The following is a 15,859-nucleotide window of genomic DNA, read 5'->3' as shown; positions in this document are numbered from 1 at the left end:
CCAACACTGTCACACTTTAAATCTATCTCTCGATACATACAGCAATGCAGCAGGCACTTCAGATACATCAGAGTCTCTCCAAGATTCTTTCCAGTACATTTACCTCTGCCAAGCCCTCCCCTTCCCCCAACACACAAAAAATCCATTACTAAAGGGTCTAATCTCAGCTATCAGCACAGAGTGCCTTTTATGGAGCCATTAAACCATTTCTCTTGTTTACAGTGCCTGAAGAAAGATGTGAATTATGTCTGTGACAAAACAGGCGATAACATTTCTAAACTGCTATCAAAATGCAAACTGAAATACACTTAAGGACAGGGACCCTAATTCGTGTTTTTGCCATTTTCCTCGCTCACTATAACTTAACAGCACTCACCTGATGATTCAAACAAATTATTTATGCTATAAGTACAACAGGTAGGCATTAGTAAAAAAAAAAAAATAAATCTGCTTTTAAACAGTTTATTGAACGGTTCATCAAAGAGCATAAAATGCTAGTTGTGACTTAGGTGATAGTAATGACCTTGGTGCTCTTATCAGAAAACATTTTTAAGAAAATCCAAGCACAACACTGTGGGTTCACGAGTCCTGAAATGCCTTATTTTTGTAACTATCACCTTAAAATTTGAATCATACATTCAGTATAGGTATTTGCATACCTGATACAATGAGTTATGAAACTAAATACTTTCTCTATAGCTTTATAGGTGTGAATGCCAGGCTTTGTAAGTATTTTACAAAGAAATTTCAAAAACATGAATTTAACTCACAAAACAATAGCCTTCTGCATTCTGGAAGGCATTTATTGATTATTTATTTCTAGATCATTATGATTTGAGCTTTAGACCTTTGTAGACAGCTGCACTCTGAATTTCAACAATCATTTAATAAGCATCAGATTAAAGACATCAGGATGCCAAAGCAGGTTGCCCTTTCCGTTTCAATGTACTATATATTTTGATGAGAAGTTTTACTGGTAGCTTTGAGATGCTCAGGAGTCATCAGAAGCAGGTACCCAATATAGCTGACCATTCATCCATACTCCGGAGATTACTGTGTTACAGCTGGATGCGGTATGCCGCCTCGTATACTAACAAAACCTGAAATAAAAACATCGGGTAGGAGAGGTGACAGAGGAAGAGAGCTGGGACAGTAAAAGCTGGTCATCACGTATTTCCAGCTAAACTGCTCCCAATGATTTTGAATTAAAAGCCTATAAATACATATGACTGCCATAGCTGAAGACAGAAGTGACTGCAAGCATGGATGACTGAGGCAAGATGTGCAGTTGTTTTCACCCTACATGCGCTCTTGCAAAAAAACCGTTTTGTTTCTCACCACTGCAACAGCTGCAGAAATGAGCAAGACTTGAAGGCTGTGGACTGATTTAGAAGTGGCTGAACAGATTACATCTACACAGACTCCACCAGGTTCTTCAACCATTTATCTATCAAAGTCACCTCTATCAGATCTTAGCTGAGCTCCAGTCAACTGGATTTCATTTAGGTCCTGCTCTCTTGCCAGATATTGGAAGAAGTTGGTGACAAATTGGATATCTGAATACAGATATGTATCATCACTGTGGTTTCAGAGACTATCCTGGCAGTTTATAGAAAAGCTCAACATAGACAAGAGACCTGAACTTTCACTACCTTACAAATGAAAGCTGCTAGCAAGGGAAGAGAGGGTGGGGATGGGTCTCTGCATTCCTGTCAAGTATCTTTTTAAAGAAATACATGAACTTGGTATTATTCTCCATCTTACAGTTGCATCTAGAAAACTAGAACTCCTTCAACATACAGAATTTAGACCTAAAGACAAATGGGCTCCATCTAGACTCACCAAGTAGTGACCATTCACCTGAAACAGTCTGCACGTGTGTTTCGGTATTGGTGTGTTCACACAGAGTCAAATGAAAGCGAGCATACTGAATGCGCAAGTAAGCATACTGAATGATACATTACATATGGTCAAAATACATGTAATACTGCAATAAAGAGCAGAAAGCTTTTTCCTCTTCAAATGTATATCTGTAACTGGGGAGGAAATGGGTAAGCAGCATGCAGAAGAAAGTAACAACTCGTATATGTGTGAAAAAGCATTCAATAAAAAGCTAGTTCTTTATTAGGTGGTAGCCTGACTCTAAATCCAGAAAAGGATATCTCTGGACAGCCCTTAAAACAGAGAATTCTCTGCCACCCCTTGTGTCAGTGCTCTTTCCCAGAAAGTGGGACTTCATGACCGGGCAGTACTTGGCAAAGCCATTATATATGATTCCATCAATTCAGTCTTTCCCTTGGCTTTGGATCAGATCCTTCCAGCCCCTACTAGCTCAAAAGATAGAAACAGCATGGGACCTCATTTTTTGGAAGCTAGTTCTGAACGATGAGCCCAAGCACCAGCTTTCAAAGCCAACTGGCAAGAATAGAATACGTGGGCAAGATGGATCTATTTGAGAACCTTGTTTAACAAAAAGAAAATATCAGCTTTGAAGTAATCTGTCACCTTTACTGGAAAATATGCAACTACAAATGCACTTTAATAACAGTTAGAATTCACGCTGCAAAATGAAGCAAATTGCTTATTTTCTCTTCCAGACTAAAGCTTACAATATTGTGCATGTCAATTAATGGTCTGCTTGAATCACACGAATGCTACGCAACAATATAGTCTTTACAATCCTTAGGGGGTGGGGAACGATGTGGAGGAAGGTAAAGAATAAAAGACAGCCCAAAATTCTGGGATTTTTTTCCCTTAAAGCTTCATGGACTCTTCTTAGATGACAGGGAATGAGAATAGAAAAAAAATATTGAGTTTGTATTCAACTTATGAAAAACCAGCAAGCAGGTGAAAATGAACTGCAGCAAAGGTTGGAATTTATTTTTGTTTACTACCAAGGAGTTGCAAGATGGAAAATAACAGCTCATTTTCCTACAATTGATATCGGGAAATTCTGGACAATAAGATCTACAGTAATGCATCCATCTTAGCCAGCACTGTTTGCTAAAACAACTTGCTCTTGCTTTGGAGAGAGAGGTTTTTTCCTTTCCTAAATTTTTAAGCAAAAAGCGTTACAGATTAATGATTAAAAGAAAAAAAAAAAAAACACATTGATGAAACTCAATTCTAAAGTAACTGAATCACCTGTTCATCTCTAGGTTAATTTGATCATTCCCGTCTACTTCATTCACCATCATTTTCCTAATCCTGACTATCACCTGGCATCAACATGAAGTCTTTGAGATTAGCACCTAAAGCCAAAGAAAGTGCTGAAAGAGAAAACAGAGAAGAGCTCACTGCACCTGTAGCACACCAAGTTTGCATCAGTATCCATCAGGCAGGTTTATACAAGGGCATTTATACACAGGGAAGAGGTTACCAACAAAAACATCAATAAAATGCAGGCATATGCCATTTCCCTGCAGGACAGCTTATTTGACAATTAAACATGATGCCCCTGTTCAGCAAAGAAATTCTTCTAGAAGCTTCTTCACCAAAGAAAATAAGTGTCACTTTTTAACTGGAATTTTCTGAAGCTTGTGTGCTAAGATACTAAAAAAATTTGCCAGAATAGCTGTTTCTGGGCAGCTAACCCAAGAAACCCTAGCCATGACAGATGTAGCCTCCCCTGAGAGGTGGAGGGGTTCCCAGTTAGTGTGGGAGAAGAAGCACAATATTAGAGGTTGTACCCGTTCTGTTTAATAATTGATTCACTGCTATTAATCCTCACTTTTAGTGCAAAATATCCCTAATATCTTAGACTATGGCACCATTGAGATAACTCAGATATTTGTAGCCACTTGGCTTCTCATTTGAAAGGACCATGTCAGTCAAAAATTGCAGAGTATATTCACTGAGTATATTCAGAATAACAAAAATAAAAAAGCCCATCCAAAAGGGTTAAGCCACTTGACTGGGGGATAGGGAGAGTAATTTTCAGTAAATATCAATAAAAGATTACCTACTCACTAAATGCAAAGGTAGAGCAATTCCAATTCCAAGGCAAACTTTTCTAGAGGCTTCTAGTAAATGCCTAGGTAAGGCACTATAGGTTCTTTCTCATAAACTGACAGCGTATTTGGGGAGCTGCTACCTGGCTGTACAGCCACACGGTATTAGAAGAGTTCCCCAAGCACGAAACATTTTGGCACAATTTTGGTTAGTTTACCCCTCTTTGCCTCTATCCCCAAAGAATTTCCACGTTTCCATTAAGAATTGTCTAGAAGGTATTTTCAGGCAGCAGGAGCTGCAGTTACCAACACAGTTTCTTCGCCTCCAAAAGATGCAATCCCACAGAAATGCTGTCACAGGCACTGTTTTATTCCGATTTATGTGCCCTTCCTGCAGTGCTCTCCTTCCTTTCCAGACAATTTACCTGTCCAGCTGTAGGAGACTCACAGCTGCAGGCAGTCGAGTGGAAAGTGCTGCCAGGGGGGTCTCTGCCTCCTAGCAGGTACCTCCAGGGCAAAAGTGAACCTGCTGACAATTACATGGGCACTGGATAACTGAGAAGAATATAAGGAAAACTGCAGAACACTGGTGGGAGAGGGGAAGGATTAAGCTAGGAGGAATGAACTGGCTCACTTTGATGTCTGAGGAGAGCAGGTGGGGCGGTGAGGCAGGACAAAGAACTCTCCCTGCCCCCAAAATAAACAGAGGCTTAGGGCTCTCTGGAGGAGGAAGCGGTAACCTAATAAAATTAAACCAGCTGGGTTCTGTAGCAAATGAACTAAAACACGTGGATAGCTGAAGATGATTATAGGGAGAGGAAAAAAAAAAATTCCGAAGAATTTTTAATCCCTCTGTTCTGGATCTGTAACCTCCATGACTGCACAGAGAAACAAGGCTGCTCCTCACCTGCATTTGCTTTGTTAAACCCTGGGAGGAGATCAGGGGCATTTGTTCCTACAGTTACTAATAATGCATCTGGCTCGAAAAGCTCCCAGGCATGGTAGAAAAAGAGGCAATCCACCTTTAGAGCTTCTGCTAAAGAGGAAGTTCTTAATGTAAAATCAAGCCTGGGAGAAAACTTAAATTGTATTCCTACCTGGGAATTATCAATAAAGTTAAATGCAAAGAGAAGAGCTGGCCACTATATCAGGATCTGTGTGCTTTTCTGAGGACAGGATTTCCATTTACAGCAATTTTCAAAATTTAATTTAAATTGTGAGAGTTAATGGCTAAGCACTGCGTAACGTCCACTGCTAAAATATCCAGTATTATCCCAGCATCTTACACATACACACACACACACACACACACGCTTTCCACTTCAGGTAGCACTGCAGTTTGGCAGTTTCGGGTCTGGATTTAAACAGGTTTTGTAGAAACAAAATTATGAAGAAAACTCTGGAAACTATAACCATTTTTCCCAAACAGAACAATAAACTCTAAAATTAACCGTTTTGTATTTTCTATTTATTGTTTTAAAGGTATCATCAACTTGATATTTAGAAAAGATGCCTACAGCAGAAAACAAACCGGAGCTGATTCTACCTCATTTCCCCTCTTACAGAAAAGTTTCAAGTTACATCAATACAATTATTATCTTTTTTGGTTTTTTCTGACGTATTCATGCAAAGAGCTAACAGCCATCTATAAATAAGAGGGCCACTGATCTTATCCAGAGGGCTGCTGGACAAAATGTGAAAGAAACTGGATTTAATTGCTGGTTCTGCCATAATCCAAACAACTAGTGTCAGAAGGTTGATTCTAGTTTGAAGTAGCTCAGCCTCAGGAGCCTACCCTCAGAGACCCAAAACCAATGTGTCAGTGTCCCTATAAAAACAGGAATATCCTCATAATAAAGCAGCATCCTAATAAAAGATTATCCTTAAGGATAATCATGCCTGTCAGATAGTTACTCAAGTATATACAAAAGCAAGAAAATACAATAAATCATGAAATGGACTCCACACCGAGTGCTGTCTAGCATGAATTAAACAACTAATTTAAAAGATTATTTACAATTCATTTTTATTTTTTCAGCTCTCAATAACAGGCACTAAAAAGGAACAATTAATTCAATTTTGCCTTTAACAATAAGTATATATACATAAAGCAAGTATACACTAATTCAGGGTAGTTAATGGGATGTTTGTTTGCTTCATGTGGAGAAAGCCTGTCACCACTCTAAAAATATGTGTCCTCCATGCTTCAGTGTTCAATTTTCACAAATGCTCACCAGTAATAACTCTAACAGATTGCTTTTACAGATCATTCAAGCAAGGCTGAAATCTAATCCTCTACTTCACTACCAAAACCTACTGCAAAACCTGCAGTCTCCAGTGGAAAAGGTGTGGACCATTGAAATAAGTCAACAGTAAAATTCAGCTCACAATTTTTATCACTGATTCAACAGGGAAACAAAGAAGCCATTGTCAGAAGTGGTTACTTCTGAGAACATAAAGTCAAGACTATATTTAAGTAGGCTGATTTTCAAAGACTCTTAGCAAAGTGCTCTTTCTGGAGCCAGTGGAAGTTTGACCACCTGCAACCAGGCACTAGTTCTCAGCAGAGTTATTTAAGGCTTCTGCTGCTGCTTAAAGCATTCCTAATGTATATGAGACTCGCAACTGAGTGTACATTACCAATACATTTGCTGATGTTTTCTGATACCAAACATTCCTAAGTTTTATGATTATATGTGCATACAATCAGTAGGACTGACAATTACATGCTGTATTTCCTGTATGCATACATATATATATATATACACACACACGCATACAAGACTATATAGACTTGTATTAGTCCAGTTCCCAAATTCTAATCCCAAATGCTTGAAACTTTTTGTCTTTACAGAATACTGTCACTTTAAAAAGTCCCTGCTGTCTCCATTTCTCTTATTTGCTTGGTCATGTGAAATTTTATTAACAGATGGTTAGTAAGGAAACACTGCATTCAGTTTCAGCATGAAGACAGAGTATTAAAGAATTAAACCGTTTATCTTTTCTAGGTATGCATTATAAGCAGAAAGGAAACAACCTTTGAGCAAAGAGGATCAAATTAGCAAGACTGGGAATTGTTTCTGCACATGTCATTTTTCAAATGTCCTTGATGATGACTCATAATATATAAATTCAAAGACAAAAACCTGGCCAGTCAGTAACCTTCCTATTCAGTGACTGCAGGACTAGGCAGTAAATGTCACTGCTAGAAAATATTTCACTACATTAACTTACTGGCAACCACATTTGCTGAATAAGTTCATAAACAGCCACAGGAAAAAAGACAACCAGAAATAAAGCTGCTAATGATTCACTCTTTTTGAACATGCATAATCCTCAGTTTACAGAAGAAATAGATATGTAAGAATAAAGATATCCTTTACCAAGACAGTTCACTTCTCTATTCACCTCATCAAGGTCATACTAGAATCCAGGAACTGGAATGTCTTGAAGACAAAGAGAATGAAGAATAAGTGAAAGGAAAAGAAAAGAATCCTTCTCAGGGAAAAGACGAGCACATGCCTTGATAAAATAATCAGTTTTCCATTTACAAGGTTAAACTACGTTTGACCACTCCTAAAAAGAAAAAAAACCACTGATGACTTCTAAAACTCAAAAAAAAATTAATATATAATAATTTATGCATATTTTTCAGCTTATAAATGGCTTCACTGTAATTACGTCCTAGGAGTGAAATGCACAGGTCCAAAACAAAAGGACTTAGAACCTGAAACAAAGGCTATTTTTCCTGTATGCTTACAGAGGGCTACCTCTGTCCTACATGACACAAATGTGTCACAGACTCCTCAGTGCTTAACTGGTGTCTTGAGGAGTTTCACTCTCTCCTCCTTTTTTTAACTGCTATATCCCTTGAAAACTTCACAGCACTCTGTAGGATAGCCTGATTTCTATCTCCAGTTGCTGAGGCAGCAAGCAGAAATAAAAAGATAAAAAAATTATACGGACCGCAAATACATTTTACATGAAGTAATATACAGAAGTGGATGAATTCAGGTTGCAGACTGCCTCCTTATTTTACACCATTCCAGAGCTTATAGATTTTCAAATCAGTACTAACGCTGCTCTTGAAATACAAAACTCATTTTGCAAAAACACTGGATGGAAAGGACTTTTAGGAGAGGGCTTTGTATCAAAATAAAATCACAAAGACCCTTCAGTGTGCCTTGCTTGGTTTCAGTGTGGAAATACTACTAAAAGAAGTTTATGCACACTTAAACACAACTGGAACTTTAAAAATGTTCTAATACCTGTACATACTCCTGACGAAATTAACAACTATCCAGCTGAAAACAGAAATAACGGTAGTGTTAAGAAAATACTGCCGTGACCACAAGTTACAATGTGAGGATCGCTTGCATTTCCACAGATGAGACCTTCAAAGGAGGAAAGAGGGGAGGCTTCCTCAGAGAGGAAATAGAAGTTTTTTTCAAAACTGAGAATTCAACATTTTGAATAAAATATGTTTAATGTTTTTGTTTTCATGTAAACAGACCTTAGGAAGTGATCTGACAGCCTTAAGAAATTACCATTTGAAAGAAAAAAGGTCTACATGCTTCATCTTTGATCTTAGAGACAGGTTTATCACAGGACAGGATGACTGAAGTTTATTCATTAGCTGATAACCTTCACATGCAACCCAAGCCTTTAATCTGCAATAAAGCAGCAAAAAAAGGACGGGGCTCTAAGGAAAGAAAACTAACTCAGCTTGGCTGAGCAGGGACTCGGCAATGAAGTGCCGTGGGGAGACAGGGGCACAAAACCCCACAAAAAGAGCCGTGTCCAGCTGCTTGGGCACCCCCGTGCCCCACACTGCTGGAGACCATCAGGTGCAGATTGGCGCTGTGCAGTTAAACCAGTCTCCATAAGGTGTCTGCTGTCTCTGCAGATGCCCAGAGGTACCTTTCCATTAGCAATAAAATTCATATCACAGGCTGCTGGGCACTCTGAAAGAAAGATTTAGCTTTAGAAGTTTTAAAAATCAAAAGCTATGCTCTTGATGGGGTCTTCTAATTTGTTTCACAGTGCTACTGCCACCACCAGTATTTACATAATCTGTGAGACACTACCAGTACAGCAATCCAGGAGAATCTTAAATCTTTGCACCTTCAAAGCTGGGAGTTACTGTAAAAATACAAGCAGGAAAGCAAATAAACAGAAACTGCTTATTAAAATCAAAGCAATCCCTCATATTCTCCACTATTAAGACCACAAGATAAAGGCATTACCGTCGACACCCTCTCTCATGGTAAAACTTTTTCAAGAATCAAATCTTGCAATTATGGCGGATTAAAAATTTATTAATTATTAAATATGCACAACTATATGGCAGATTTAAATATTTCCAAAAATCTTCTAGAGGAGAAAGAAGAAAAACAAAACCCTTATTAGCACAGGCTAATGCCATCAATGAGCCACAAAACGAGTTTTCTGAAAGACACCAAATCCTAATTTCTTTTGAATGTGAATTAAAAAAAAAAAAAAAAAAAGGAAAAGAAAAAACAAAGTTAACAGGTGGTAACAGTTTCAGTCCTGCTTTAAACAAAGGAAACAAGTGCTCAGGGATACAATGACAGAAGCAAGGCTATCTAAGGCAACCGTGAAGGGAGATAAGGTGGTCAGCATCGACTCCTCAGTCTGACCTCTCCAGCTCTTACAACAGCAATTGCACTGGACTGTCTTTGTAAAATGCTTTTGAGATTTCCAGATAAGTGATCATTAAGAAAGCTGTGTATCTCACAGTAGAGTGATACATGCATTTCTGTGCCTACTTCAAACCAGAAACAAAGATGTTAAGCAACGTGCCCAAGGTCATGCAAAGCTAAAGGCAGGAACACACCACAGAGCCCCGACTCTCACAGCCCTTAAGAAAGAATCCATCACAGTCGGGCATGCACTGGAAGAAGTAAGCAAATGTCTCTGTATTTGACAACATCTGACCTATGGAAGGAAGTAGTTTCAAGACAAGTGGCAAGAAACAAAACACAGCTGCAGCAGAAAGCCCTGCTAGAGAATAGCGCAGCACCAGGAATAAGTAGCACCACCTTGCAGGATATTTGTCAGACTGCCTGCTGTAGCACCACACTTGCAGAGCTACACTCAAAGAAAAGGTTATTCCAGACACACAGATTCTAAATAAAGGCAAAATAAATTAAAAAAAAAAAAAAAAAAAATCTCAAAAAAACAACCTGAAAAGATGCTAGTGTGTGCAACTTGCCACACACAGGCAACCAAAACACTACCAACTGTAATTTCTAGAACATTGTGCACTACCAAGACATGACTACCAGCTGCCTAAGAAGTGAATCATCACATTTTAAAAAATGACATTTTTTTAGTCCACTAAAATCTTTTCTAGAAGCTGCAAAATTAAATTATTCTGCATCAAAACCAAAAACAATTCCAGTAAATATACCTCATTTTGACTTCAGTAGACCTGTCAGAACTCACAGTATTCTGGTGTTTTCTACTTTAATTGTGTGGAGTTTTTTCTCCCAAATGTGTCAAAATAAGGGAAAATTAACCTCTATCAATTTCTCACCAGCTCTTGCTGTACTAAAGCAAGCAGAAAATTAGAAGACAGCTCTTCTAATTCTGAAATTCAATTTTGAAATTTAAATCACAGAAAGAAAAAGAAAGGAAATAAAACAAATAAGGCATTTTTAATCTGATAATGCAAAAAAAATCATTATTTTGTATGCTGCAAATATATAAATAAATATTAAAGCTTTTCCTTGTTTAAACTGCATTTGGAATATCCTACAACATTAGTTAAAATGATAGAAGAATACAGCTACCTGAAGCCTATGTAAAGAATCTCTCTTTAACAGGCTTTTAAAGATTGAAGCCAGAGCATCTAAAAAGCACATCCCTGAATAATTTAAGATTCCTGGCATCTACATTGAAAGAGCACCTTTACTAAACCTGGAGGAACAAAAAAAGAGGTAAGAGAAAGAATAAACGTCATGAAAGATCAGTGGCAAAATCACTACTAAAAAAAGTATTTTTCCTATCTTAAAGTTTAATCAGACATGGAGAAGCATGGATTTTTACAGCCAGCCCTTCCCATTTACTGTCAACAGATGTGGTCTAACACTAACATTTACCCCTTGGCAGTGTTAAGTTAAGGCTGTGATGATCTCTGAAACAATACGGGAACAAAAAAAAATGAGAAGGAAGAAAACTGATCAAGAAGGTGAAGCACAAGACAAACTCTCAGTAACAGAAACTCCGTAACAAACAAAAGCCAAAATCTAGAATTTATCATAAATTTTAAATATGTAACTGACATTTCAGGGCAAAAGAAAAAGAAAACTCTGAAAAGGTAGATCCATGCAAATACGTATTATTAAAACAAAATAAACGATGATTATACTATTAAGACACCAGGCACTCTAGTTTGGTGCAGAGTAATCCCGATTTATAACCAAATGTACCAAGGTCAATTACAATTCAGTGTTTTGTTGACAATACCAAGTTTTCTTTGCCAACTACATCTTTTAAACATCAGCAAATCCTACCTACTTCCTCTTGTGTCTGTCACAGAAACCATCCAAACAATGGGAGCAAGTAATCTTCACCTCAACAGCTATTGACTTCGAGCAAACTGAACACTTTATTCATTTTTGCTCCTGGAGTGGAAAAATCCTTGCTGTTCCACAGTATCTGAAAGCCTTGCCACTGATTACAACCAGTTCAGGATCTGGCTCCTCCTCAGTATATGAAAATGGACTTGAAACAATAGGAAACCTTATCTGAGGAAGTTAACACAGGTCGCCCTTCTCCAAACGTGGATACAGACTTTATACGGAGGGAAAAACAGCTTAGTTAGGTTTTATGAATCGGATAGGAATTAGGAAAAAGTGTCACATACAGAATGTTGATTAAAAAAATACCCCCAAACATTCACCTTTTTAGAGGAAACAGATTTTTGTATCTTTGCTTTACACAACTTTTCATGTTATTGTTAAAGAATAGTCATTAGGAAATGACTTGAATGTTCAGCAAACAAGTAAAGTGCATTATAGAAGCAGATTTAAAAAGAGACAAAACCAACCTGCCTAAAATGGAATTTTTGAGTAAAAGTCTGAAGAAGTAATTCTTTTTTCCTGTGGAATTTTTATTTCTTGCAAGAATGGAAATGAAAAAGTAAGGAATTACACTATTTAATATGTAATTCTGTATTTTTCCAGTATAACTTCAAACCAAAAAAAAAAAAATTCTACACATTTTTGTCTCTTAGAACTCAAGGATATCAGTACTCACAGAAAGAAGAAAGGTACAAGAAACCTTTGTTTCGTTTTTCAAATTTCAGCTAAACAAGCTAGTTGTTATCTACTTTAAATTCCATTCACACTAAACAAAATTACAAACCAGTTCTTTGTGATAGGTATGCCAAGTTAAAAAATATTTAATAAAAAGTTAAGAGAAGATGGGGCTTTGATTACAAAAAAGTAAGGTTTGAAAGTGCAGGCATTACTAAGATTCTTATGGTAGGAAGGGCCTCTTTCCAAAAGACATAAAGGAGTAACAAAATAATTTTTTCTTTTAAACAGGTAAACTGAAGCTTAAAGCTTGACATGCTGGATCCTTAGCTAACAGAAATATGCGTAATTCCAATAACGTCAATAATACCACATGAAGTTATGCTAGCTGTTGATCTCACTCGTAATATCTAAAGCCCACACCTAACTATAAATACACATATTATGTTTGCTTTTCAAAAACTGATTGAAGTTTAATAGCAACTCATAATTGAAATATTCATGGTCCCAAGCTAGCTTTGAAGTTAAATCCCTGCGTGGATAAAGTGGACTGTATATCTAATCTAAACTAAATGTTTCCCCTAGCTACTAATACCAGTGCAGTTTCACCAGTTAAAATCATTTTACAGAAAATAAATGCAAAACCCACAGCACTTTAAGGGGCATTGAATCCTGCTCAGAGCTGGGACACAGCACATGATCTTGGCAGTATCAGTTCCTCCACTACCTTCAACATCTTGCTTCAAGAGCTGACTTCTTCAAATCACCAAGCAAATTTTAACCACATTGTTCTGTGGTTAAAACAGAACTGCTGCTGTTATTGAAGCTTCTTAAGTCTCGTTTTAATGTTTCAATTTGACATCACAACTTTCAATTTAACAGCACACATCTGTCTCAGCTTTAAAGCCCCTTTCTCAAGCAATGAACCTAGAAATAAAATGTCATTATTTTTTGTACCTGGACTGCAGATTGTTTCACTGGAACACTTCAGTTTTCTTTACACACTTTGCACTCCACATACACAACCCTATCTATATACAGTTCCATAAATGAAATTTCTGTAGCAAAGCACAGTTTAGTTTAGATGCCTTTGAACTAAAGTTGCTGTCACCCCCTTCATCGGTTTACACTTCTGTTCTTCCACATTATTGGATCAATTAAATGTATTAAACACTAAATCTATGAAAACTTGTCCATTCTCTCCCATGTAAAAATAAATAAAATAAAATAAAATAAAATAAAATAAAATAAAATATTTTAAGTAGATTTTTAGAGGAAGAGGTCAAGTGCTTCTGCCAGACTGCAGCCAGTAACGGGTTCAGTACTGCACAGTTATAGACTATATAGAGCAAGCCATTATAATGGAGTTTGAAGGCAGGCTTGGATCCTAGAGAAAAGTCACAAGTGTACTACTTCTGCAGCAGTAATTTCCCCATGGCTTTGGTTATGTTGATCTCCATTCCTGTTTTGCAGAGCCCACAGCTACATACATTATATCCAAGTGTATGTCTGAAACTCCATAACCTTTGTCAGAGTAACTCTCCAGGAAGCTCTCCTGACCTTTACTTAAGATAAAGAAACCAACTGAAATTAAGAAATAAATGTTCCTTTGATAATAGTGTGTAAGCTGTGGCTAAGGAACTTTGAAACACAACAGCATTAATAAAATAGCCATATTAGGTGAATTTCTTTATCACCAAAAGCACTGGCCAGCTTCAATGGGGCTTTTCATTCACAAATTATTTTCCAAGAATCACTGACTTGTTGTGTAACGATAATTGTGGGTTAATAGAAGCCCCAGTTGAACTTTGTACTCTTACACAAAGGTATATATATGAATGACTATATTTGGACACAGATCCATATGTAAAGTAAAATATCTGATTTTCAATTTATAGATTGTTTTCTCTTTCATATGAAAATTTAATTTAAAAAAAAAAAGTCTCTGAAGACAGAGGTGAAAAAAACCCCCCTTCTGTTACAAAAGGCAATTTTCAAGGTTTAAAAGTGACCAGGATTGCTGGTTAGTATATGTACAGGAACTTTGATAAAAAAAACTAATTTAAATTGTTACTGTGCAGAGATACCATCCTGCACAGCAATAATTCCAGGGGACTTAAAAAAAAAGTGCAGGCTTTTTTTTTGCCTCACAAAATACTGTTGAATATTCTCAACAAATTCTTCTTAAAACAGCTTCTTAATAACAGGAAAAAATAATCTAAAAGATTTATAGGAAAATTCAGCAAGTGTGAATTTGTTTTTTGGGTTAAAGACTATTTTAATGCAATTCCTTCTAATCTCTCAAATATTATTCTTAATATTGCAGTACATGAATGCCATTTTTAACAGCTATCTGGTTTAGTGAACTCCAGTAATTCACTCCAATAGGATAAACTATTTAAGTTATTCAGCAAAATGGAAAAGCTACCATGTGCTATATTACAATCAGCAGACAACTGCTTAGAATAGACCTCTGATGACAGGGAGAAGCCTTGCCATGAAGAAGAAAACTGCAAAAAGAAGCTCCAAGAAGTCTGTGACTTTGTCAGATATTTCTTATGCTATGCCCTTGCAATCACCCAATGCCACAGAACAGCAGGTACAGCAAAACCGAGCCAGCATTTAACAGAATAGGAGCATTTTAATAGGTAAAGGCAAGACTTGAGGGGTACAGGCTGATAAAAATAAGTTTAGGGTCTTGTTAAGTAAATAGAAAACAATGCAAAGCACCCAGCTTAACGTAACTCCTGCTTTCACCGATTAACTCAAAGGAAAATATTGTTTGAGCAAAAAAATGCCACATGCTAAGACAAGTTAAAAATGTTTCAGCTGTGGCTGAATTGATTATGTGGAGATTGATTATGTGGAGAATTTCATTTATTTACTCATACACAAAACGCGTTGAGGAGCCTGACTTCTGCTCAGCAGAGATGCATCCTACACGGTATCTGATCTGTACCGACTGAAAAGCTCCTCTGCTCACTCTACAGCCAAAGAAACTCCTTCTACCTCCCCAACCTAAGTTTTTCCATGCTGGGGCTGTGGGTGGAAATGACAGGAAAGGGCCTCATGCTAAAGGTTATACCTTCAGCCAAACAAGTTCTTTTGGCTGCACACCAAAATGCCACTTGCTTTATCTACTCATCACACTGATGTCACCGATCATCAAAAAGAGCTATCACATGACCACAGATGACAAAATAAATAGCAAATATGAAGAAACATATATAAATATAGAAACATATATATTTTAAGAAAGTGATGATTTGTAGTATACTTACAACTTTCAGCCTGATAGTCTGGCACAAACTGCTCGTCATTGTCAGGTACCTGAGCTGAAGGAAGGAATACAAAAACAAAACAAACAAAAAACAAGAAACAAGAATTAAAATAAGCCATTAAAACATAAATAAAGACTCTTGTACTTCATTTAAAGCACAGTCAAATTTAAAATTATGATTTTTTGTTTCTTGATTGTTAAGTATGAAAATCAGGCAAGCGCATCATTTTAGTATCAGATAAACCCTGGGGTGAAGCTCTGTGCTGCAGTGAGTCCACAGAAGCCCCAGCACAAAACAATGGGAATGGGAGGATGTTGGGGCTCACTGGCCCTGCCTCACTCCCTGT

At 37.1% G+C, this 15,859-nt stretch overlaps 1 protein-coding gene across 6 annotated transcripts in view; it reads right to left on the bottom strand.

Moving 5' to 3' along the window:
* Positions 1-15,859, bottom strand: part of ETV1 (ETS variant transcription factor 1) — a 67,516-nt gene that overhangs the window by 37,162 nt on the left and 14,495 nt on the right. For all 6 annotated transcript variants that reach the window (XM_058422291.1, XM_058422287.1, XM_058422290.1 and 3 more), the window contains one exon: positions 15,514-15,567. In XM_058422291.1, the coding sequence (XP_058278274.1) occupies positions 15,514-15,567 (54 nt within the window). The remainder of the gene's footprint in view (positions 1-15,513; positions 15,568-15,859) is intronic.

This window comes from Hirundo rustica, chromosome 1, assembly GCF_015227805.2.
Source record: "Hirundo rustica isolate bHirRus1 chromosome 1, bHirRus1.pri.v3, whole genome shotgun sequence".
Lineage (NCBI taxonomy): Eukaryota > Metazoa > Chordata > Aves > Passeriformes > Hirundinidae > Hirundo > Hirundo rustica.
The sequence above is the reverse complement of the archived record's forward strand: the minus strand, read 5'-3'. Positions and strand labels throughout refer to the sequence as shown.